Source organism: Dendropsophus ebraccatus, chromosome 4, assembly GCF_027789765.1.
Source record: "Dendropsophus ebraccatus isolate aDenEbr1 chromosome 4, aDenEbr1.pat, whole genome shotgun sequence".
In the NCBI taxonomy this organism is placed as follows: domain Eukaryota; kingdom Metazoa; phylum Chordata; class Amphibia; order Anura; family Hylidae; genus Dendropsophus; species Dendropsophus ebraccatus.
This window is the reverse complement of record NC_091457.1, coordinates 149,727,377-149,750,432: the sequence shown is the minus strand read 5'-3', so window position 1 is coordinate 149,750,432 and position 23,056 is coordinate 149,727,377. Positions and strand designations below refer to the sequence as shown.

General features: G+C 44.5%; 2 protein-coding genes across 9 annotated transcripts in view; one reads left to right on the top strand and one right to left on the bottom strand.

Moving 5' to 3' along the window:
- The window catches only part of RNF2 (ring finger protein 2), a 21,678-nt gene extending 14,263 nt beyond the window's left edge, over positions 1-7,415 (bottom strand). The window contains exons 1-4 of one of the 5 annotated variants that reach the window (XM_069967444.1): positions 7,339-7,357; positions 4,962-5,016; positions 3,652-3,743; positions 3,398-3,558 (exon numbers count right to left, since the gene is read on the bottom strand). In XM_069967444.1, the coding sequence (XP_069823545.1) occupies positions 3,398-3,558; positions 3,652-3,738 (248 nt within the window). In that variant the 5' untranslated portion in view covers positions 3,739-3,743; positions 4,962-5,016; positions 7,339-7,357. Of the gene's footprint in view, positions 1-3,397; positions 3,559-3,651; positions 3,929-4,961; positions 5,712-7,165 lie in introns of those variants that run through there. The other 4 variants (XM_069967442.1, XM_069967443.1, XM_069967440.1 and 1 more) reach the window with 4 other exon arrangements.
- Positions 6,990-23,056, top strand: LOC138788984 (uncharacterized). Of its 4 annotated transcripts, none has more exons than XM_069967448.1 (2): positions 6,990-7,040; positions 20,163-23,056. In XM_069967448.1, the coding sequence occupies exon 2, from the start codon at positions 20,164-20,166 to the stop codon at positions 21,064-21,066; it is 903 nt and encodes a 300-aa protein (XP_069823549.1). In that variant the 5' UTR covers positions 6,990-7,040; position 20,163; the 3' UTR covers positions 21,067-23,056. The 4 variants fall into 4 exon arrangements, with proteins under 4 accessions (XP_069823549.1, XP_069823547.1, XP_069823550.1 ...); XM_069967446.1 differs by lacking the exon at positions 6,990-7,040 and adding an exon at positions 7,158-7,586; XM_069967449.1 differs by lacking the exon at positions 6,990-7,040 and adding an exon at positions 10,018-10,112.

Below are 23,056 nucleotides of genomic sequence, written 5' to 3'. Positions count from 1 at the left end.
ACCTATTACAGAGTTTCTTAAAATCGCTTGTGCTGTTGATATTTAATGTTTTCAATTATGCTTTAAACTAAATCAGAACTTCCAGCATCATAATGAATCATGATGCCAGGAGTTCTGTGATTTTGGTCCATAGCACATTGTCCATGTGCGGAACATGTGAACGGCCCTAAGGAGAGGGTAGGCTTATTTTGTATGAGTTCACACTGAGGAATCCGGGTGGATCCTCCGCCGCAGATTCCACCACTCACGTGCATTTCTGCCCGAGCTATAGACGCCCTTCTATGGTCCGGCAGATTCCGCTATCCACTCAAAAAATTGACATTTCAATTCTTTTGGTTGGACGGCGGAATCCACCCGACCATAGAAAGGGAGTTTTTGGCACAGGTGGAGGTGGGCGCGAGCGGCAGAATCTGCCCAGATTCCTCAGTGTGAACCCACCCTTTGGGTATGTGCACACTGAGGAATAGGTGAGGAATTGAATAGGAAAGGTTTCTGCTTGAAATTATTCACCTATTGAGCTCTGGCAGAATTTGAGCAGAATTCAAGCCCCATTGACTTCTATGGGATTCCTCTAGCTGAATCTATCCTAAGAATTGTCAATTTTTTGGGTGGAAAGCGGATTCAGGGCAGAAAATTCTGCTTGAAAATTCTGCTGTATGGACGACGAAATGGAAATCCCATTGAACACAAAGGGACATTGTTCTGTTCATATTTTACTTGAATTTCAAGTGGAAATTGAGAGCTTTAAACTCCTGACCTATTCCTAAGTGTTCACATACCCTTACAAATAATGAACACTTTTTTCCCCCACCTTACCTACCATAAGACAGGATGAGAAGAAACAAAAAGCTGTGTAAAAACCAACATGGTGCCAATGAATAATAATAAATAAATAAAAAACTACAGGAAAACTAACTGTAGAATGTGTTAGAAAATTATAACTTTTTTAAAACTTTATGTGAAGCAGTAAAACAATATGAATTTAAAAGAAAAAAAAAATCATTTTTCCCTCATTATTATCATTTCTGTCCACCACACTTTTGCACACTTGACTTGGCTGAGTGTGCATGTGTTCAGATTCAGAGAGAGGAGTGACACGGGACGATTATTGTGCGAACTATCGTTATATTGTTCGAATTTAAACGAGAATTGTTTTGCGCAAATACAGGCAACAAGCAAATGATCAGCGAAATATTGTTCATTTGGTGCCGACGCCAAAATCATTGCTAATCGTTCAGTGTAATTGTGCATTTACACAGGCAGATTTATCTGACAGATTTTTAAAGCCAAAGCCAGGAACGGACCTAAACAGGGAACGGGTCATAAAGGAAAGACTGAGATTTCTCCTTTTTTCAAATCCATTCCTGGTTTTGGCTTCCAAAATCTGTCAGATAAATCTGCCTGTGTAAACACACCATAAGGGTCCATTTACACAGAAAGATTATCTGCCAAAGATTTGAAGCCAAAGCCAGAAACAGACTATAAACAGAGATCAGGACATAAAGGAAAGCCTGAGATTTCTTCTCTTTTCAAATCCATTCCAGTGATAATCTTCCTGTGTAAATGGACCCTAATTCCACATCGATCGTTCATTTGCTGGGATCAAATGGAGTAAACGATCGTAGTAACTATCTTAACTAATGACTATTGTTCTGTGTAATATGGGGAACATTTTTCGGTGAACGATAAATTATGTAGTTTGCAATTGTTTATTGTTAGGGGCTCTATTACATCAACATATCTGACAGATTTTTTACAGCCAAAGCCAGGAATAGGTTTGAAAAGAGGAGAAATCTCAGTCTTTCCTTTAGAACCTGTTTTCTGTTTATATCCCTGTCTTCGGCTGCAAAAATCTTTCAGATAATCTGTTGGTGTAATAGGGCCCTAAATTGCTGCATGCCACCTCCCTATTACACCAACAGATTATCACCAACAGATTTCTTTAAGCCAAAGCCAGGAGTGGATTTGAAAAGGGAAGAAATCTTAAAGCCCTATTCCACGGAACGATTATCATCCGTATTCGGCCGCAATCGGCCGCTACGGACGATAATCGTCCCGTGGAATAGAGTGCAATGATCAGCCGACATCGTTCATGTCGGGTGATCGTTGCAGTCGCTTGTTTTTCAACATGTTGAAAAACAAGCGACTAATACAGCAACGATCTGCTGTCGTCGCTCCGTTGAATAGGAGCATCGGCAGCAGACGCTGCTGTATCCTATGGGCTGCCCGGACGATCAGCGATCACCCGGGCAGCTCCCCGACGCCCCTCCCGCTCGCTGCATCCGAGTTGAATGGCGGCGGCAGCGAGCGGGGAACGAGGAGCAAACGAGTGCTGAAAGCGCTCGTTTGCTCCTCTAGACGACCCGTGAAATAGGGCCATTAGTCTTTCCTTTATTATCTGTTCTCTGTTTATAGTCCATTCCTGGCTTTAAAAAAATCTGTCAGATAATCTGTTGGTGTAATAGGTCCCTTAGGCTGGTTTTTGCAATCCATTTTTCCCAAAATACGAATGAAAAACGGATGCACACAGTCCATTGACTTTCATTATAAAAAAATAAATAAATAAGGGATCAAAAGGGATCAGTTTTTTGACGGACACAAAAATGAGGTCGACCACGTTTTTGTTTCTGTAAAAAAACGGATGCGTTTTGACCCCCCCCCCCTTTTTTTTTTTTATAATGGAAGTCAACGGAAAAAACGGATCAAAACGAATGCACACACATGCATCCATTTTTTTTCTATATGTTTTTCATCTTTTTTTGCAAAAAAACTGATTTAAAAAAATGGATTGCAAAAACGTAGTGTGAACCCAGCTTTAAGAAAAGAAGGATCCAGCATAGCTGGGTGACCTCCATACATACTGGATGGTCATTGGATGGTTATTACTGCCTAAATTGATGGATTCGTCAGACGGTAATGTAAGGCATATGGTATTATTTAATGTGGTCCCTTACTACTAATATAACCCACATCATGAATGAATCTCACAAAGGCAAAACAGATATTGCAGTGTAATGACATTTTTCAAAAAAAAAAAAATTGTCTACCCTGGTTCCCTGCCAATCCCAATCCAGTTACTTCTAATGCCCCTATTTACTGCTTCAGGGGCAAGTCTTCCCAGTCAATCAATGAGATAGGACACTAATGAAAGAAAGGTCCTGCTGGGAAGATTCAACTTGACAGTGGCAATGAGCAGAGACATAAATGGGAGCTGCAGGGGACTGAAATAGGAGAGTCTTATTTTTTATCATCCCATCATTTTAATGCTCCTGATTAAAATTGATACTGGAATACCTTTTTAATTTAGCTAAATATCATATCCAGGTTAACGACCAACTAGAAAGGTGGTGTAAAGTATCCAGTAACAGTAAGGTAACAAGCCCCTGTGAGTACTTACCCACTCCTGAGAGCGGTTATGATGCAGTCGGCACAGAAGCGGTGCAGGCACTCCTTAGTCGTCATGGTGTTCTTCAGCATGTCCAGGCAGATGGGACACATCAGCTCGCTGTGGAGGCTTCTTGGGGACACCACAATCTCCAGGCCATCTGTAATGGCTTCCTGATAACAGACAAGGGACTGTGTAAACAGAAGCGTAAAAAAAACCAAAAACATATGGACGGGCAATGTTGTAGGGAATCTGGGGGTGACTACCTGTGGTGTCCGCTGCAGCTCGTACAGGCTGAGCTCCCATGTCTTACTCAGCGGCTGAGCTCCGTTGGTTTGAACAGCCTGAGACATGGTCACTGGAGGGAAAAAACAGACCGGAAGACCCGTTAGTTTGATGTACATTAAAAAACAGGACTAAACATCGGCAGGGTAAGAGCTACTCAGGTCCGCATACAAACCGCAATTGCTGACAGTATAGGTCCCTTTGATTTCTTTGACAACCATGTTTGTCACAGAGCCAGAATCTGTAAGACCCATTATACCGCCAAAGGAAGTCATTAGGTCTGTAAGTATCCACAAACAGATGTTGCGGGGGTTTGAAGTCTGCTCCACTCCCTGCCGCTCCTCCCCAAGTGCTAGGAAAAGATGGATCCAGTCCTGGGAATCTTCTCAGTTTCCCAGGACTGGATCCATCTTTTTCTAGCACTTGGGGAGGAGGAGTGTCAGGGAGCGGAGCAGACTTCAAATCGCTTCCTTTCTACTGTGGATTCGCTCATCTCTAGTGTTTATGTGTAACATCCATTTTTATCCGCCTTCTATGATATATAGTAGGCTTACGGATTACTTCTGTTGTCTGCATTATAATGAAGCATAGTGGTAGTCTGCAAGTTTTATAATGTAATGGGAAGATTTACATATACTATAACATATGCTGAAGGATCACCGCCATGTTGCTTTCACAGTTTGGCGTAGAGAGAAGCGGCTCTCGCCAGGTGGTCGGGTTGCCGAGGCAACGGTCCCACGCCCAGCAAATTCTGTGTACAAGCCTTATTCTAATTACGGCAATAGGACTTGTGCACAGAATATGTCAGGTGTGGGAAGGTTTTCTTGGCAACGCGTCTCACTACGTCAGACTGTGGGAAAGTGTGAGGCTATCCTTATCGATCCCCTAGCTCTCCCATAGCAATGCTTTGCTGGTTCATCAGGATGTCTCTGTACACCCGGCCTCCTACAATGAAGTATGGTGATGTACGTAACCATTTCACGTGTGGATAAGCTATGGAATCACTAGAGGCCAGGTATAGACCAGGAAAGTGTTGCCATGGTAGGGTAGAATGGGGGTTTGTTTTTCTCTGTCTTTAACTTTAAACATTAATTCATTTTCCAGCAGAGAAATCTGCAAAAATAATTAAAAAAAAAAAAAAAAAAAAAAAAACTACAGTTGTGTTACAACTCTTCACGTGACCGTGGCCGTTTTTACGGTTAGGAAACACTGGTCAGTAAGCCATCAGTGTTTCCTGATCGTAAGTTAGGATCTGAAAAAAAGAAAAAAGAAGAAAAAGACGCATACTCACCTGCTGCACAGCTGCACCAGTTCTCCCAGCAGGCTTTTCCCTCTGTTTTCTGGCTCTGCAAGAGCATAAGAGGCATCACTCGTTCACTGCAGCGCTGGGGGAGAGAGCGGCCACTTATGGCTGGAGACATAATGCTGCCTCCAACCAGAAGGGTGATTTACAGGGCTGGGAAGAAATGGCTCCCGGCCTTGTCAAACACAACGCCAAATTTAACTGTATGTGCTCCTGATTAGGAGTGCGTACAGTTAAAGGGGCCAGCGTCAGCAACCTGCGGCACTTGCCCAAGTGCTAGACCGGGCTTCCATGCAGGGCATGCAAAGTTCCGCATCTAGAGCTATCTTGAAATCTGGATGTTTCAATAGGGGGAGGGGATCCTGATGGGTATTCAAGAAGTTTGTTTAAATGATAGGTTCCCCTTTAAGGAAAGCTAAGGTGGCTGGAAGGAGATGTATGGTACATGCAGCTGCTCTCTTCTTTCTAAGGACTCTTTGTTCCCCAAGCCATTACTGGCTGGAGGGATGACATATACTGCAGGGCACGGCCACACATGACAGCACCGGCCATTGTATCTGCTCTTATCGCAGCGCCTCCAGCTGTTGCAAAACTGCAACTCCCATTATGATGAGAACTGAAGTTTTGCAACAGCTAAATAAGGCAGGGCTCACACTACGTTTTTGCAATCTTTTTTTTTTTTTTTTGCATTTGTGTGCATCCGCTTGGATCTGTTTCTCCATTGACTTCCATTTAAAAAAAAAAAGAAAGAAAAAAGGATCAAAACAATTTTTTTTTTTTATCGTACACAAAAGGTCAGCTATGTTTTTGTGTACGTTAAAAAAAAAAAATGGATGTGTTTTGATCCTTTTATTATAATGGAAGTCAGGCTACATTCACACATCCGTAGTGCAGCCCGTGACCGTGGACCGTACTATGAATATGCATCTGTAATGCTCCGTGCTTCATGGAGCACTACATTGCCGCTTCATTAGCATAGCGCAACCGGTCCGCATTACGACATGTCCTTTTTTTGCCATTGAATACCCTAGGTTTTATGTTCTGTCCACAATTGCGGACAGAACAACGGACGTGTGAATGTAGCCTCAATGGAAAAACGGATCAAAACGGATGCATGAGATTTTTGCAAAAGCTGATGAAAAAAAAAAAAACGGTTTGCAAAAACGTTGTATAAACCCAGCCTTAAGGCCCTATTACAGCGAAGCGATTATCGGCCGTATCCGGCCAATACTTGTTTTGTGTAATAGAAGACAACGATCAGCCGACATGCACGATGTCGGCTGATCGTTGTCTTTCAACGGGCTGAAACGGCAACGATCTGCTGCTGTCCCTCCATGACGATCGCCCAGGTAGCTCCTCCTCGCTCGCTGTTGGTGCGTGTAATAGCACCGACAGCAGGCGGGGGAACGAGGAGCAAGAGAGCGCTAACCTGACATGTTGGCGCTCACTTACTCTCCCCATCACCTTATGTAATAGGGGCTTTTGGCTAGGCTCACACTTGTTTTTGCTGCCTATTTAACATATCCATTTAATTGGGGGGGGGGGGGGGGGGGGGGGGGCACAGACACAAAAACAATTGTTAAAAACAGATGCAATCGTGTGGCATTCTGTTTTCCCATCAACTTCCATTATAAATAAATTTTAAAAAGCTTCAAATGAACGCTTCTTTAAATTTTTTTTTTAATTTTACCGTACACCAAAAGCGGTTGACCCAGTTTTTTTTCGGTACAATAAACGTAACCATTTGAAAATCGTAGTGTGACCCTAGCCTTAAACTGTCCATAACAAAACTCTGTTGCCCATAGCAATCAATCACATTGCAGCTTTCATTTTGAAAACTGAGCTTTAATTGGTTGCTATGGGCAACAGAGTCCGTCCAGCCTTCGGTTTCCTGTCCTCCTCCTCAGAATGGTAAAACAGACACTGCTGTTGCCGATGGCAACCAATCACAGCGCAGCTTTCAGGTCAAATTCAGCTCCGGGGAAATAAAAGCTGCGCTGTGATTGGTTGTTAAGGGAAGCAGAGACCCGTTAGTTTCTGAGGCCGTTGTCGGTGGCATTTTACAAGGTGATCCCCGTAGGACAGGTCGCGGTATTCTGTTAGCCCCGCCCCCCGGTAACAGGAGGATATATATATAGGTCTCGGCGGTCACTACATGAGGAGAGACGCTGCATTGTGGTGACACACTGTACCGGATCAGGCAGCGATCGCTATGTCCAGCACATCTATGGCCGCTCTCATTGTCCTGTGCTGTAACCTCCCGGCATCACACAGACAATGGCGGCATCCTCCTCCTCCCCCCGGCACCGCACGTAGCGGCGGCCCGATCCCTACACCACCGGGCGGTCTAGGGCTCCATACTCACGGGGCTGCGGGCTGTCCGGGCTGAGGCTGCGGGCTGCGGGCTCCTGGTGCTCGGCTCCTACAATATGGCGCGGGCCCAGCACAATCCGCAATGGAGCTCGGGAAGATGCCGCACCGTGTGAGGGGAGGAGAGATGACGGAGGAGGGGAGGCCAAAACCCGGGGCGGAAAGGGACGGACGGGATGTGTGACGGGAGACGGCACAAAGACGGCGGAGACAGGGAGGGAGGCGGTGAGGTGTGCCCGGGAGGTGAGTGCGCCGGGGAGGAGGTGTATATACCGGGGAGGAGTATATACTGAGGGGACAGGGGAGGTGTATATACCGGGGAGGAGTATATACTGAGGGGACAGGGGAGGTGTATATACTGTATACTGGGGGGGACAGGGGAGGAGTATATACTGTATACTGGGAGGGCAGGAGAGGTATATACACTATATACTGGGGGACAGGGGAGGTGTATATACCGGGGAGGAGTATATACTGAGGGGACAGGGGAGGTGTATATACTGTATACTGGGAGGGCAGGAGAGGAGTATATACTGTATACTGGGAGGGCAGGAGAGGTATATACACTATATACTGGGGGACAGGGGAGGTGTATATACTGTATACTGATGGGACAGGGGAGGTGTATATACTGTATACTGATGGGACAGGGGAGGTGTATATACTGTATACTGGGGGGGACAGGGGAGGAGTATATACTGTATACTGGGAGGGCAGGAGAGGTATATACACTATATACTGGGGGACAGGGGAGGTGTATATACCTGGGAGGAGTATATACTGAGGGGACAGGAGAGGTGTATATACTGTATGCTGGGAGGGCAGGAGAGGTATATACACTATATACTGGGGGACAGGGGAGGTGTATATACACTATATACTGGGGGACAGGGGAGGTGTATATACCGGGGAGGAGTATATACTGGGGGACAGGGGAGGTGTATATACCGGGGAGGAGTATATACTGGGGGACAGGGGAGGTGTATATACTGTATACTGGGGGAACAGGAGAGGTATATATACTGTATACTGGGGGGGGACAGGGGAGGTGTATATACTGTATATTGGGAGGGCAGGAAAGGTATATACACTATATACTGGGGGACAGGGGAGGTGTATATACTGGGGAGGACAGGAGAGGTATATATACTATATACTGGGGGGGGGGGTCAGGAGAGGTATATACATAGAAACATAGAAGATTGTCGGCAGAAAAAGACCACTGGGTCCATCCAGTCTGCCCTTTTAGTATTTTCTTTCTTATTATCTTAGAATAGATGTATGTTTATCCCAGGTGTGTTTAAAGAGAACCTATCACCTAAAAATCACTGTCCCTATTATTAAAGGTCCTCTCTCCCTAAGTCTATTCCTGAAGATACAGACTGCCTTTGCAGTCTGTATCTTATTCTTTACCTAATCCTCTTCTTCCGTGTAGTAATGCCGGGGCGCCGCCATCTTGATGACGTCACGCTGGAACGCACGTGCGTTCCAGCGTGACGTCATCAAGATGGCGGTGCCCCGGCATTACTGCACCGGAACAAAGGAGTAGGTAAAGTATAAGATACAGACTGCAAATGCAGTCTGTATCTTTATGAAGTCTATTTATGAAGATACAGACTGCATTTGCAGTCTGTATCTTATACTTTACCTAATCCACTTGTTCCGGTGGAGTAAGGCCGGTGCCGCCATCTTGATGACGTCACTTTGCGTTCCACCGCTGGAACGCAAGTGACATATTCAAGATGGCGGCGGCTGGCCTTGCTGTACCGAACAAGAGGATGAGGTAAAGTATAAGATACAGACTGCAAAGGCAGTCTGTATCTTCATTTTGTCTATTTATGAAGGTACAGACTGCCTTTGCAGTCTGTATCTTATACTTTACCCAATCCTCTTGTCCGCTGCCGGGCGCCGCCATCTTAATTTAGTCACTTGCGTTCCAGCGGTGGAACGCAAAGTGACGTCATCAATATTGCGGCGCCCCCGGCATTGCTGCCACTCTGCATGACGAGAGCTTCCTGTCTCGCGCCGGCTCTTTTGAAAAGAGCCGGCGCGAGACAGGAAAGTAAAGTGTGTATATCTCAAAAATACAGTTATAAAAATAATTAAGTGTATTTGCAAATATTAAAGGGAACCAATCACACACTAATTGGCCATAAAGATAAGGAAACGTGCTGGTACATCAGCCAGCACGCTTCCTAACCATCCCCCTGTCCCCTCCGTCCCATGAACATTCAGCCCGCAAAGTTAGTTTAATAGTGTCCCGCGCTGTATGCAAATTACCATCTAAGTAGTCAAGGTGGGCGGGCGGCTGGTCAAGTAGTCACGGTGGGCGGGGGCTTCCTCATGTAGTCACAGGCTCCTGGGCCGCCTCCGGTGCTGTAATCACGCCCCTCCGGGCGTGTTGTAAAGCGGCTCCTGGTGACGTCACTCGGGGGGGCTGGCATTGCACGCCGGCCACGCCGACGTCTTTACTAAGCTGCGCATGCGCAGTGCAGCCTGAGAAGACGCTGCTGTACTGCGCTTGCGCGGCGTAGTACAGCAGCGGCTTCACCCACTGTACTGCGCATGCGCAGCTTAGTAAAGACGTCGGCGTGGCCGACGTGCAATGCCAGCCCCCCCAAGTGACGTCACCAGGAGCCGCTTTACAACACGCCCGGAGGGGCGTGATTACAGCACCGGAGGCGGCCCAGGAGCCTGTGACTACATGACGAAGCCCCCGCCCACCGTGACTACTTGACCAGCTGCCCGCCCACCTTGACTACTTAGATGGTAATTTGCATACAGCGCGGGACACTATTAAACTAACTTTGCGGGCTGAATGTTCATGGGACGGAGGGGACAGGGGGATGGTTAGGAAGCGTGCTGGCTGATGTACCAGCACGTTTCCTTATCTTTATGGCCAATTTGTGTGTGATTGGTTCCCTTTAATAAAATTTAAATGTACAGCTAATTAGCAAAAAAAAAAAAATTTTGAATTTCGGCCATGATTGGTTCTCTTTAAACTCTGCCTTTGAAACAGCTACAAAATGAAAGGAAGTTAGAGGACACCCTAAACAAGTTTGTATCCAGAAATAAAATGGTATGAGATGGGCAATACATGGATCCTCCTAAAATAGCAAGATTCTGATTGAAAGTTGAAATGCCAAGTTTTTTCCCCACACCCTGATGCAATTGTGCATGAGAGGCTAATTATTGGAGGTAGGAAAGCCAGAAGGCACCAAATTTAAGAATACCAATTGGGATGAGCAGTGACAAAAAATAAGTTGATAAGTTGAGCCCTTCAAAAATGGAGTTAGACAAGTTAGAAATGAGACCTTTCAAAAATTGATCTTGATGCCCTTGAGGTAAGCCCCCGGAAAAAAATTCTATGCATGGCCCTTGAGATGAGCCCTCTAAAAAAATGTGTGAGTCTGTTGTCATCGCACCTTTAGGGTACAAACCCACTTGACGTATTTACTGCGTGAATCAGTCTTAAAAATAAGCAGGCAAAACGCAGGTTGGCTTTATACGATTGTTCTGCATTAAAATACGCAATTGCGTATTTTTGAAGCATGAAGCTACATGCGTTTTTAACACAGGTTGTTAACAACTGATGCTTTGCTAACAACAAGCTTCACGCTTCAAAAATACGCAATTGCGTATTTTAATGCAGAACAATCGTATAAAGCCAACCTGCGTTTTGCCTGCTTATTTTTAAGACTGATTCACGCAGTAAATACGTCAAGTGGGTTTGTACCCTTAAAGATTTTTTAAAAATGGCCCGTTTATATGGTGGTTGAGGAGGAAAGGAGCTTCAGCAGACATGGCACTTCATGTTTTGCTGCTTTCCACCGGTGGAGAAATAAACTCTGGGTCAATCCAATGGCTGTTCAATTTGATAAAGTGTCAGCATTATAATTATGAAAATTATTATTATTATTAAAATTATTATTTAAAATTAAAAATTATTATATACCTGATATATGATTTTTTAGAAATGCCTTCACTCAACAGGCATGTCAGTGGTTAATGTTACACACAGAATGCAAAACAGTAGTACCATTATAATTTTTGGCACACTCTCAGTATACAGCTGTATATCCTATATCTAAAGTTTTCACTAAGTAGATACACTGCAACCTATTCCTCACAGTGCACTCCAGCTGCCTGCCTATCTGTACACACTCATGTGCTGCTAGCCGGTTTAATAGCTGTAGATATGTGTGATGAAGCTCTGCTATCTATAATTTTAGCCCTAACAAGGGCTTTTGGGGTTCCCTCCTGCCTAAAATCACCTAACACCTAACTGTCCCAGCTACACACCGTCTCCCTGTCTAGCTCCAAGTAGCATCTGAACACAAATCTAAAAACCACTATTCTTTTATTCTGAAGGTCACCTGGCTTAGCCAGCCAATGAATGTAGATGCTTTTTTTTCACTTCCTGTGTGCTCCTAGTGCCTGTTCCACACCCCCCCCCCCTGCATAGTTATTGGTTAAAAAAAAAAAAACACCAGGAAAGGTAAAAGAGGAATCAAATTTTTACGGCATTTTTGATCGAATACTCGAAAACAAGTACAGTGGTGCCTTGGATTACAAGCATAATTCGTTGTGGGACCGTGCTTGTAATCCAAATCCACTCTTAAATCAAAGCAAATTTAATTTTAATGAAACAAACAATGAGAAACAGCTGGATATGTGATATTATAAGTTACTGTACAATATAGCAATCAGCATGTGGTGTATAATGTATTGTAACTGCATAAACCTGAAAAACAGCCGCAGTTTGTAGATACAGGATGGAACTGCAGATCCCAATAATGCAGTAGCGTAGTACTACAGGCTAGAATAGAGAAGCAGGGCTGCTGCCAGAGGTCTGTGTGGTCACATGACAGCAATGGGGAAGGGGTGTGTGTTCAGCATGGACCAATCAGGAACGCTTCCGTTTCGCTTCTTTTTTTTTTTTTTATTATTATTATTATTATTATTATTATTATTATTATTATTATTATGGAAGTCAATGGAAAAACGGATCCAAATGGATGACACATAATTGAATCCTTTTTTTCTATAAAACGTATACGTTAAACGGATTGCAAAAACACAGTGTGAACCCAGCCTTAGGGGCCTATCCCACGGAGCGATAATCGTCCGGAATCGTCCGATTATCGCTCGGTGGAATAGAGAAAACGATCAGCCGATGATCGTGTCATTGGCTGATCGTTTATTTAGGTCACCCACCGCGCATCGCTTTGTGAAATAGTGGTGCGCAGTGGGCAACCAACGATTTGAGAAGCACCATACATTACCTAGCAGGGCTTCTCCTCCGCTCCGTCTTCCTCCCCGGGTCCTGCGGCACAGCATCAGCTTGGGTGCGGCCTGACTGAGCTGTCAGATCGCTCAGCCAATCACTGGCCGGGACCGCTGTGGAGTTGATGCTGCGCCGCGGGACCCTGGGAGGAAGACGGAGCGGAGGAGAAGCCCTGCTAGGTAATGTATGCTGCAAGGACATTTGCAACCATGTACCTGCAGCCCTCGCTAAACGATCATCGGGTTGTGGAATAGGCCCAGTAAACGAGCGACCATCTAGCAGATTGGCGCTCATTTACACTGTTGATCGGTCCTGTGGAATAGGCCCTTAGAGGGCATGCTTTTAACTTATTAAGTATTTTTCATTTGTTGCTGGGTCCTGCTGAGACCTCAAGCATCTTCTGTCCCACAAAATGAGAAGGGAAACCAGGTTTAAGGGCCTTTTACACAAGCCAGTGATCGGCCAGGAACGTTGCTAGAAACTGCAGACGAGGGAAATGTCTGATCCTCAGCTGATCACATTTTAAAGTTTATTGTTATCGGCCACACGTCTTACTGTGTAAACAGGACATGTGTGGCCGCTAGCAAAGGGAAACTGACAGCACAGTTATGCCTTTGTCAGTGCTGTCAGTTTCCAGATCATAAGCAGTACATACTTACCTTCTGCGCCGCTTATGATCCAGCATCCTGCTTGCCCATCCAGCTACAGCAGCAGCCGGAGGACTGGAGACCCGGATAGAATTTAGGGCAGGCAGCAGGATCCTTGCTCAAAACCACAGCAAAATAGTTCTCTGCCACTAAAGTGAGCAGTATACAGTATGTAATTGCTGGCAGTCCCATAGATTTGCATTGCAAGTGAATGTTAATGCAAGTCTATGGGACTTAGGGCAATTCCATATACTGCTTTAGCAATGGAGAGCAGAGAAAAGCTTGGATCATAGCGCCTGCCTCAAAAGAGAGATCACAATAGAACCCTATGGGATCCATATTTTTGCGGATGCAATCTGAAAAAAACATAGATCTGCAATCCGCAGATAGTGACTAGGTTATTATTAACCACACACTTTTTGCAGATCAGCAAAAAATACGGATGCAGTACGGATGGAAATTTGCGAATTGCTAATGAAAAATAGCGGACTCAAATTTGCTGAGTTAGGCTGGGTTCACACTACGTATATTTCAGTCAGTATTGTGGTCCTCATATTGCAACCAAAACCAGGAGTGGATTAAAAACACAGAAAGGCTCTGTTCACACAATGTTGAAATTGAGTGGATGGCCGCCATATAATAGTAAATAACGGCCATTATTTCAATACAACAGCCGTTGTTTTAAAATAACAGCAAATATTTGCCATTAAATGGCGGCCATCCACTCAATTTCAACATTGTGGGAACAGAGCCTTTCTGTGTTTTCAATCCACTCCTGGTTTTGGTTGCAATATGAGGACCAAAATACTGACTGAAATATACGTAGTGTGAACCCAGCCTCAGGCTGGGTTCACACACTGTATACTTCAGGCAGTATTTGGTCCTCAAGTCAGGTCCTCATAGCAACCAAAACCAGGAGTGGATTGAAAACCCAGAAAGGATCTGTTCACATAATGTTGAAATTGAGTGGATGGCCGTCATATAATGGTAAATAACTTCCATTATTTCAATATAACAGCCGTTGTTTTAAAATAACAGCAAAAATTTGCCATTAAATGACGGCCATCCACTCAATTACAACATTATGTGAACATAGCCTTTCTGTGTTTTCAATCCACTTCTGGTTTTGGTTGCTATACTGACTGAAATATACTGACTGAAATATACATAGTGTGAACCCAGCTTCAGGCTGCGTTCACACTACGTATATTTCAGTCAGTATATGTATATTTCAGTCAGTATTGCAACTAAAACCTAGGAGTTGATTAAAAACACAGAAAGGCTCTGTTCACACAATGTTGAAATTGAGTGGATGACCGCCATTTAATGGCAAATATTTGCTGTTATTTTTAAAACAACGGCTGTTATATTGAAATAATGGCCGTTATTTACTGTTATATGGCGGCCATCCTCTCAATTTCAACATTGTGTGAACAGATCCTTTCTGTGTTTTTAATCCACTCCTGGTTTTCGTTGCAATACTGACTGAAATATACTGACTGAAATATACGTAGTGTGAACGCAGCCTGAAAAATATACTGACCTGTGAGTTTTCCACCCATCTCTCCTATCATTAAAATGCATAGACACCCCATATCTACTAGATGGTTTGCAATTAACGTTATCTAGAGTTTAAAGGGGTACTCCAGTGAAACAAAATTGTTTTCAAACCAGCTGGTGTCAGAAAGTTATACAGATTTGTAAATGACTACTGTTTAAAGCGACTCTGTACCCACAATCTGCCCACCCCAAACCGCTTGTACCTTCGGATAGCTGCTTTTAATCCAGTTATTGTCCTAAAAAAACAACTTTCAAACTTGCAGCCCTGTGCCTAACTGGCATGGCCTAGAGTGACTATGCATTAGGCTAGCACAAGCCCTCCATCCCTCCTCCCCGCCCTCCTCATCATTAGGAATGCTCCAGGCAGATTTTCTCCTATTAATCAGCTGTGTGAGCACGGCACATGGGCTGGATCGTTAAGGCACCTGTGCAGTGTACACTGCAGAGGAATAGGAAATATCCTGCCAGTGTCATTCCTAATGATGAAGAGGGTAAGGAGGAGGAACAGAGTGGTAGTGCTAAGTTAGGGCACAGATACTCTAGGCCACGGCCGTTGGGCACAGGGCTGCAAGTTTAAAAGTTGTTTTTTAGGACAATAACTGCATCACCTGCCAAACGGACCCCAGGACAGATCTTGGATTAAAAACAGCTATCCGAAGGTACAAGTGGTTTGGGGTGGGCAGTTTGTGGGTACAGAGTCTCTTTAAAAACCTTCAGCGGCTGTATGTCCTGCAGGACACAGTGCTCTCTGTTGCCACCTTTGTGCGTTCCAGGAACTGTCCAGAGCAGAAAAGGTTTTCTATGGCAATTGCTACTGCTTTAGATAATTCCTGTCACAGACACAGGTCCTACAGAGAGCACAGTGTCAGACTGGAAAGAATACACCACTTCCTGCAGGACATACAGCAGCTGGAAGTACTAGAAGATTTGGGATTTTTTAAATAGAAGTAATTTACAAATCTATATAATTTTCTGACATGAGTTGATTTAAAACAATTTTGTTTCACCGGAGTACCCCTTAAAAGAAGCATCAAATAGGCCATTCTGCACATTTTCCGTAACTTTCTTGTTCAGTTTATAGATTTTTGTTTTCATGTGGCTATTAAGTTAATTTCTTTTGGTAAATATGAAATTCCTTGTTAAATCCAATGGGACAGAATGCTATCTATATCATAAAAATCAAAGTCTGTCTCTGTCTGTCTGTCTGTCTCTCTGTCTGTCTGTCTGTCCTCTATAGACTTCCAAACGCCTGAACCGTTTGACCCCAAATTTGGCACACAGATACATTGGGTGCCCGGGAAGGTTATTGCGAAGGTCCCGTCCCCGCCAGATGTACAGGAGGGGAGGGGGAGGGGAAAGAGAGGCGCCCCATAGAGATGAATTGGAAAATCTCCTCACTGCAAACACAGGTGATATAATTAGCTGCAGCAGACACGGCAGTTGGAGCCTTAGCAACCAATAGAATTACTGCTTTCTTTTTCACAGGGAGCAATGGTTGCTAGGGAAGCTGCCTGACAACATCCACAGTAATAACTGGTAGACCCCCTACTCCATCTATACAGTACATGTATATACAGGACCCCCTACTCCATCTATACAGTACATGTATATACAGGGCCCCCTACTCCATCTATACAGTACATGTATATACAGGACCCCCTACTCCATCTATACAGTACATGTATATACAGGACCCCCTACTCCATCTATACAGTACATGTATATACAGGACCCCCTACTCCATCTATACAGTACATGTATATACAGGACCCCCTACTCCATCTATACAGTACATGTATATACAGGACCCCCTACTCCATCTATACAGTACATGTATATACAGGGCCCCCTACTCCATCTATACAGTACATGTATATACAGGACCCCCTACTCCATCTATACAGTACATGTATATACAGGACCCCCTACTCCATCTATACAGTACATGTATATACAGGACCCCCTACTCCATCTATACAGTACATGTATATACAGGACCCCCTACTCCATCTATACAGTACATGTATATACAGGACCCCCTACTCCATCTATACAGTACATGTATATACAGGACCCCCTACTCCATCTATACAGTACATGTATATACAGGACCCCCTACTCCATCTATACAGTACATGTATATACAGGACCCCCTACTCCATCTATACAGTACATGTATATACAGGACCCCCTACTCCATCTATACAGTACATATATATACAGGACCCCCTACTCCATCTATACAGTACATATATATACAGGACCCCCTACTCCATCTATACAGTACATATATATACAGGACCCCCTACTCCATCTATACAGTACATGTATATACAGGACCCCCTACTCCAACTATACAGTACATGTATATACAGGACCCCCTACTCCATCTATACAGGACATGTATATACCGGGCCCCCTACTCTATCTATACAGTACATGTATATACAGGACCCCCTACTCTATCTATACATTACATGTATATACAGGACCCCCTACTCCATCCATACAGTACATGTATATACAGGGCCCCCTACTCCATCCATACAGTACATGTATATACAGGGCCCCCTACTCCATCTATACTGTACATGTATATACAGGGCCCCCTACTCCATCTATACAGTACATGTATATACAGGGCCCCCTACTCCATCCATACAGTACATGTATATACAGGACCCCCTACTCCATCCATACAGTACATGTATATACAGGGCCCCCTACTCCATCTATACAGTACATGTATATACAGGGCCCCCTACTCCATGTATACAGTACATGTATATACAGGACCCCCTACTCCATCTATACAGTACATGTATATACAGGACCCCCCTACTCCATCTATACAGTACATGTATATACAGGGCCCCCTACTCCATCTATACAGTACATGTATATACAGGACCCCCTACTCCATCTATACAGTACATGTATATACAGGACCCCCTACTCCATCTATACAGTACATGTATATACAGGACCCCCTACTCCATCTATACAGTACATGTATATACAGGACCCCCTACGCCAACTATACAGTACATGTATATACAGGGCCCCCTACTCCATCTCTACAGTACATATATATATATATATATACAGGACCCCCTACTCCATGTATACAGTACATGTATATACAGAAACCCCTACTCAATCTATACAGTACATATATACAGAACCCCCTACTCCATCTATACTGTACATGTATACAGGACCCCCTACTCCATCTATACAGTAGATGTATATACAGGACCTCCTACTCCATCAATACTGTACATGTATACAGGACCCCCTACTCCATCTATACAGTACATGTATATACAGGGCACTACAGGACAGGTATACCAAACTGTGACTGGGTAACACCGCCACACCAGACCTGACCAATACCGCCATACTGGGACTGGATAACACTGCCATACCAGACCTGACCAATACCGCCATACTGTGACTGGGTAACACTGCCACACCAGACCTGACCAATACCGCCATACTGTGCTGGATAACACCACTATACCAGACCTGACCAATACCGCCATACTGTGACTGGAGAACACCGCCACACCAGACCTGACCAATACCGCCGTACTGTGACTGGATAACACCGCCATACCAGACATGACCAATACCGACACACTTTACTGAATAACACTGCCATACCAGACCTGACCAATACCGCCATACTGTGACTGGATAACACAGCCACACCAGACCTGACCAATACCGCCATACTGTGACTGGATAACACCGCCATACCAGTCATGACCAATACCGACACACTGTGACTGAATAACACTGCCATACCAGACCTGACCAATACCGCCATACTGTGACTGGAAAACACCGCTATACCAGACCAATACCGCCATACCCCCCTCGAAAAGACACCAGATTTTCTGGCAAGTCTGAACAGGAGGGTACTGCCCCTCTGCAAGGTGCTACCCTACACACCAGACCATGGGTGCCTAATGGTAAATACGACCCTGCAGGTATACAGGACACTGACACTTTATACCCGGGCAGCGCCGGGTACATTTTCTAGTAAAACATAAAAAAGGCAGCTTGAGCTTCCTGTCTAAAGTCTGAGAAAACTCTGTTCTTCATTGTTTTTCGTGAGAAAACTCCAGTCCCTACGACCCACACTTGTCAAGGGGGAGGCTTTGATGTTACTAAGGAAACTGAGATAGGATCACCATGGTTTCCATAGACCTTAGACAGTCGTGAGTCTTAGAGTGAGATGCAGAATTGATTCCTAATTGGTAGTCAGGGCATGGCTTCCTGCACCCAGGGGTGGGTCGGGTGCTGGTGGTGCAGCATACGGCAAAAATGTTTTCATACCCCAATAACCTACAGTTAAAATATTCCAAATGCACTTATTAATCTAATGTAAATAACTGTAATAATGTTATCCTATACGTTTTCTGAACTTGTCTCATTCCTATAAATACCCAAGTTTGTCTCACTATTAATATAACTACATAATACTTACAGTAACACCATTATACTCTTCCATATGGTACCCTAAGTTTAGTGCATAAATACAGTACCAGAACCAAGCTCAGTAATATGTACAGTACCAGGACTAAGCTTAGTGCATAAATACAGTATCAGAACAAAACTCAGTAATATGTACAGTACCAGGACTAAGCTTCATACAGAAATACAGTATCAGAACAAAGCTCAGTAATATGTACAGTACCAGGACTAAGCTTCATCCAGAAATATAGTATCAGAACTAAGCTCATTACCAGAACTAAGGTACATTACCAGGACCAAGCATAGTGCATAAGTAATGGGCAGAAAAAAGAATCCTCTTCAGCTCCCACCCATAATTTATGGATTATGCCATGATTGAAGCCGCGATTATCTAAACGTGCTGGTGTATTATTTGTATTCAACAAATCTAACCTGCTGATAGCTCCCTATTGCACAGGAGACGCCGAGGAGGAAGGTATGTCTCTTACGCTCCGCCGTACCGATGCAGTTTGTAGTTTGCTCCACGTTCAAGTAAGACCATTAGGAGCACTGCCAACCCCATAGTGCTGATCCTCCCCCCCCCCCCCCCAGCTGGCCCGTCCCTCTCTATTTATAATCAGTGGAGCGGGCAGTCTGGATTGGCGCTATGGGTTTGCGGCAGTGCTCCTATCTGTCCTATTGGCCTGTAGAGCAAACTACTAACTGCACCGTAATGGCAGTCTCAATGTCTCCTGTGCAGTAGTGAAATATCCGCATGTTACATTCGTCTAACCTGCTGACAGTTCCCCTTTAACTTTTTAGCAACCGTATGAATGTAATCAAACTATTTATATTTATTTACAGCATGCCGTCGTGCATTGTGAATGGATGTAACAGCTCCTGGAAAATTAAAGATCCGGATCTAGTTCTCCATTCTTTTCCAAGAGATATAAATATAATAAGAAGATGGCTGCTGGAGACACCACAGGACTTTGGGGATGTGGACGCCTTGTGTCAAAAGATTTTCCTTAGCGCAAAAGGAGCTTTCCGTATCTGCTCCAAACACTTCGGTTTTGACTGTTACGAAGTCAGAGGAACGACGCGATGCTTGAGAAAGGATGCGCTGCCGACCATATTTCCATCAGCATCCTCTACCAATAAAAGCTCCAAATCCAAAAGTGCCAAGAAGGACGAGAAGCCAATATGCAGCTTTGCCGGCATCGAACGTTTCGATCATTTATACGCTCGCTCCCCGATTCTTTCGTGTCCTACAATCTCTGTGTCCATTGCTTCTCCTTCTGACGTGATTGATGTTGATTCCGAACAAAGCTTATCAGAAGAGACTGCAGTGACGGTTATAAAATTACCCATACATCAGTCTAATAGAGATCACCATCCTTATCGCCGAGGATTCATAAAAAAGGGTGTCCGCACCAGCCACACCCGATCCATTGGTACTATGACAGATTTTTTCCCAGGCCAGGTTCATAAGTCCACCCAAACTGATCCAGTCTTCGGCACCAAAAACAAGAAAGTTATGGCCAATATTTCCAAGTCTAATAAATCACTCGGCATACAGTGCCATGTTGTAGAAGAAGCGATACGTGGCACGCTCATAAGCAGTAGGACTTCTGAAAATAACCATGATTCGCCAAATTTTTACCCATCAAAGGCCCCCCAGGTGTGGATAGCACCCATACCATCGAAATCCAGGAGGGTTATTTGCAGGAAACTGGAGAGACAGCATCCAATATTTTATATGATATAGAAGGCGCTTTCTTGGCAGCATGAATAGTCCAAGGACCAACATTTTTGCCTTAGTTGGAAGCCAGAAGATTAAAGTCCGACAACAAAGAACCGTAACTTGTAGATTAATGAAATGTGAGCTGCAAATATAGAGTTATATGGGAACCGTTAGCCAAGATTTAAAGGAGAAGTCTGGCAATTTCCAAAAGCCGTCAGGGGAGGGGGGGGATTGATTACAAGTAGGAGCCTCTCGTCTTGCCTGCGGTGAGTGGTGGGACCGGCCTCGGGACCCCTGCCGATGACGTCACGACTTAGGGGGGAAATGCCTGTCCCAGCTGATGGACTGGCCGCTCAGCCAATCAGTGACTGGAGCAGTATCCCACAGCAGTTAGTCACTGGCTAAGCAGCCAGTCCATCAGCCGGGTTGTGATGTGGACACCCTGGAGGTCCTGGAGCACGGCTGGAGTCCTGCACTCACTGCTCGGCTCGGGAAGAGGTAAGTTGTTACTTGTAATCAGTTTCCCCCCTTCCCCTGCAGGCTGTCGGCTTTTAGAAATGGCCAGACTTCTCTTTTAACTAAGCTAATTTGAATGCACATTGGCTCACATCTGTCTCCTCCTTTTGTGCATTGTGGTCTTTAAGCTTTATGTACCATGTACATGTGTTGGAGAGTGTTATTAGTTTTTGGCCTATGTTATGAGGTACTATGTTGGAACAAAGTATTATTGGTAGACATTTCTAATTTTCTAATTTCAGCAACATATAATCACAGTACTAAACCTACAGCTGCATATTTTCAGGCACTATGACTTCCTACCATCAGAACACACAGCTGTAAGTCTGCATTCAGTATAAGGATGGCATCCATGGGGCATTAACAATTATTCAAGACCGTGACAGGAGTCATGAAATTGGACATTATGCTATACTTTTTTAGTATTAGTTGTTCTAGGTAGTTCCTTGCACTATTGTAACGTTCTTTTTTCTTTGCATAAGAAAAACCTTTACTCCTAAATTCACCTCCAGTGCACAGAGTGCATGTGATGCTTCAGCCAATCGCTGCCCTCTGAGGTCACATGTTCTACACGTAGGATGAGACCGCTGAGACCAGTGATCAACTCCAGCACATGCTCAGTGTATGGGCGGCCATTGCAGCACATCCCATGGGGAACACTGAAGTAGCAGGGGATTTACTGGTGAATAGAGATGAGCGAACCTAAAGCATGTTTGGGGTTATCCAAACCCGAAGACTCTGCATTTGATTACTGATGTCTGAAGATGTTGGATGTAGCCCTAATAAGTCAGAAAACTACATTCAGCCACCAGTAATCAAATTCAGAAGTTTCGGGTTCGGACTAACCCGAGTGTGCTCAAGGTTGAAGTGGATGCAGCAGCAGCAATTCGTTCTTACAATTGGATTGGTGGGAGTCCCAGAGGTTGGATGTCCATGAATCATAAGGTGGTGGCACACACTAGTGATGGGCCATCACTTTAATAGGAAACCCCATTTTAAATAAGATAAAAAAACAAAACCAGGTAACAATTAGAGATGAGCGAACCTCGAGCATGCTCGAGTCGATCTGAACCCGAACTTTCGGCATTTAAGTTCAGCAGCCACCGCTAATTAAATGCCGATCGTTCGGGTTTGGATCGACACGAACCCAAACCCGGTACGCTCATCTCTAGTAACAATGCTTAGATCATAACACATATATCAAGTTATGTATTTTTGAAGTGTCCTTATTTTTCAATTTTTTTTTCTTTCAGATAGGAGCCTGGGATCTTTTCTCCTTAGCATGGGCAGCCACATCCTCAGCTGAGCAAAGCCTGCTGTATTGTCCAAAACCTGCCCTGCCAGTCCTAGCACTACTGTGCTAAACGTAGTCGTAGTCAGCACTAGGACAGGCAGGACAGGCTGCAGTACAGTACAGGTACAGACAGAGGCTGGGTTCACACACAGTATATTTCAGTCAGTATTTTGCAACCTCAACCAGGAGTGGATTGAAAACACA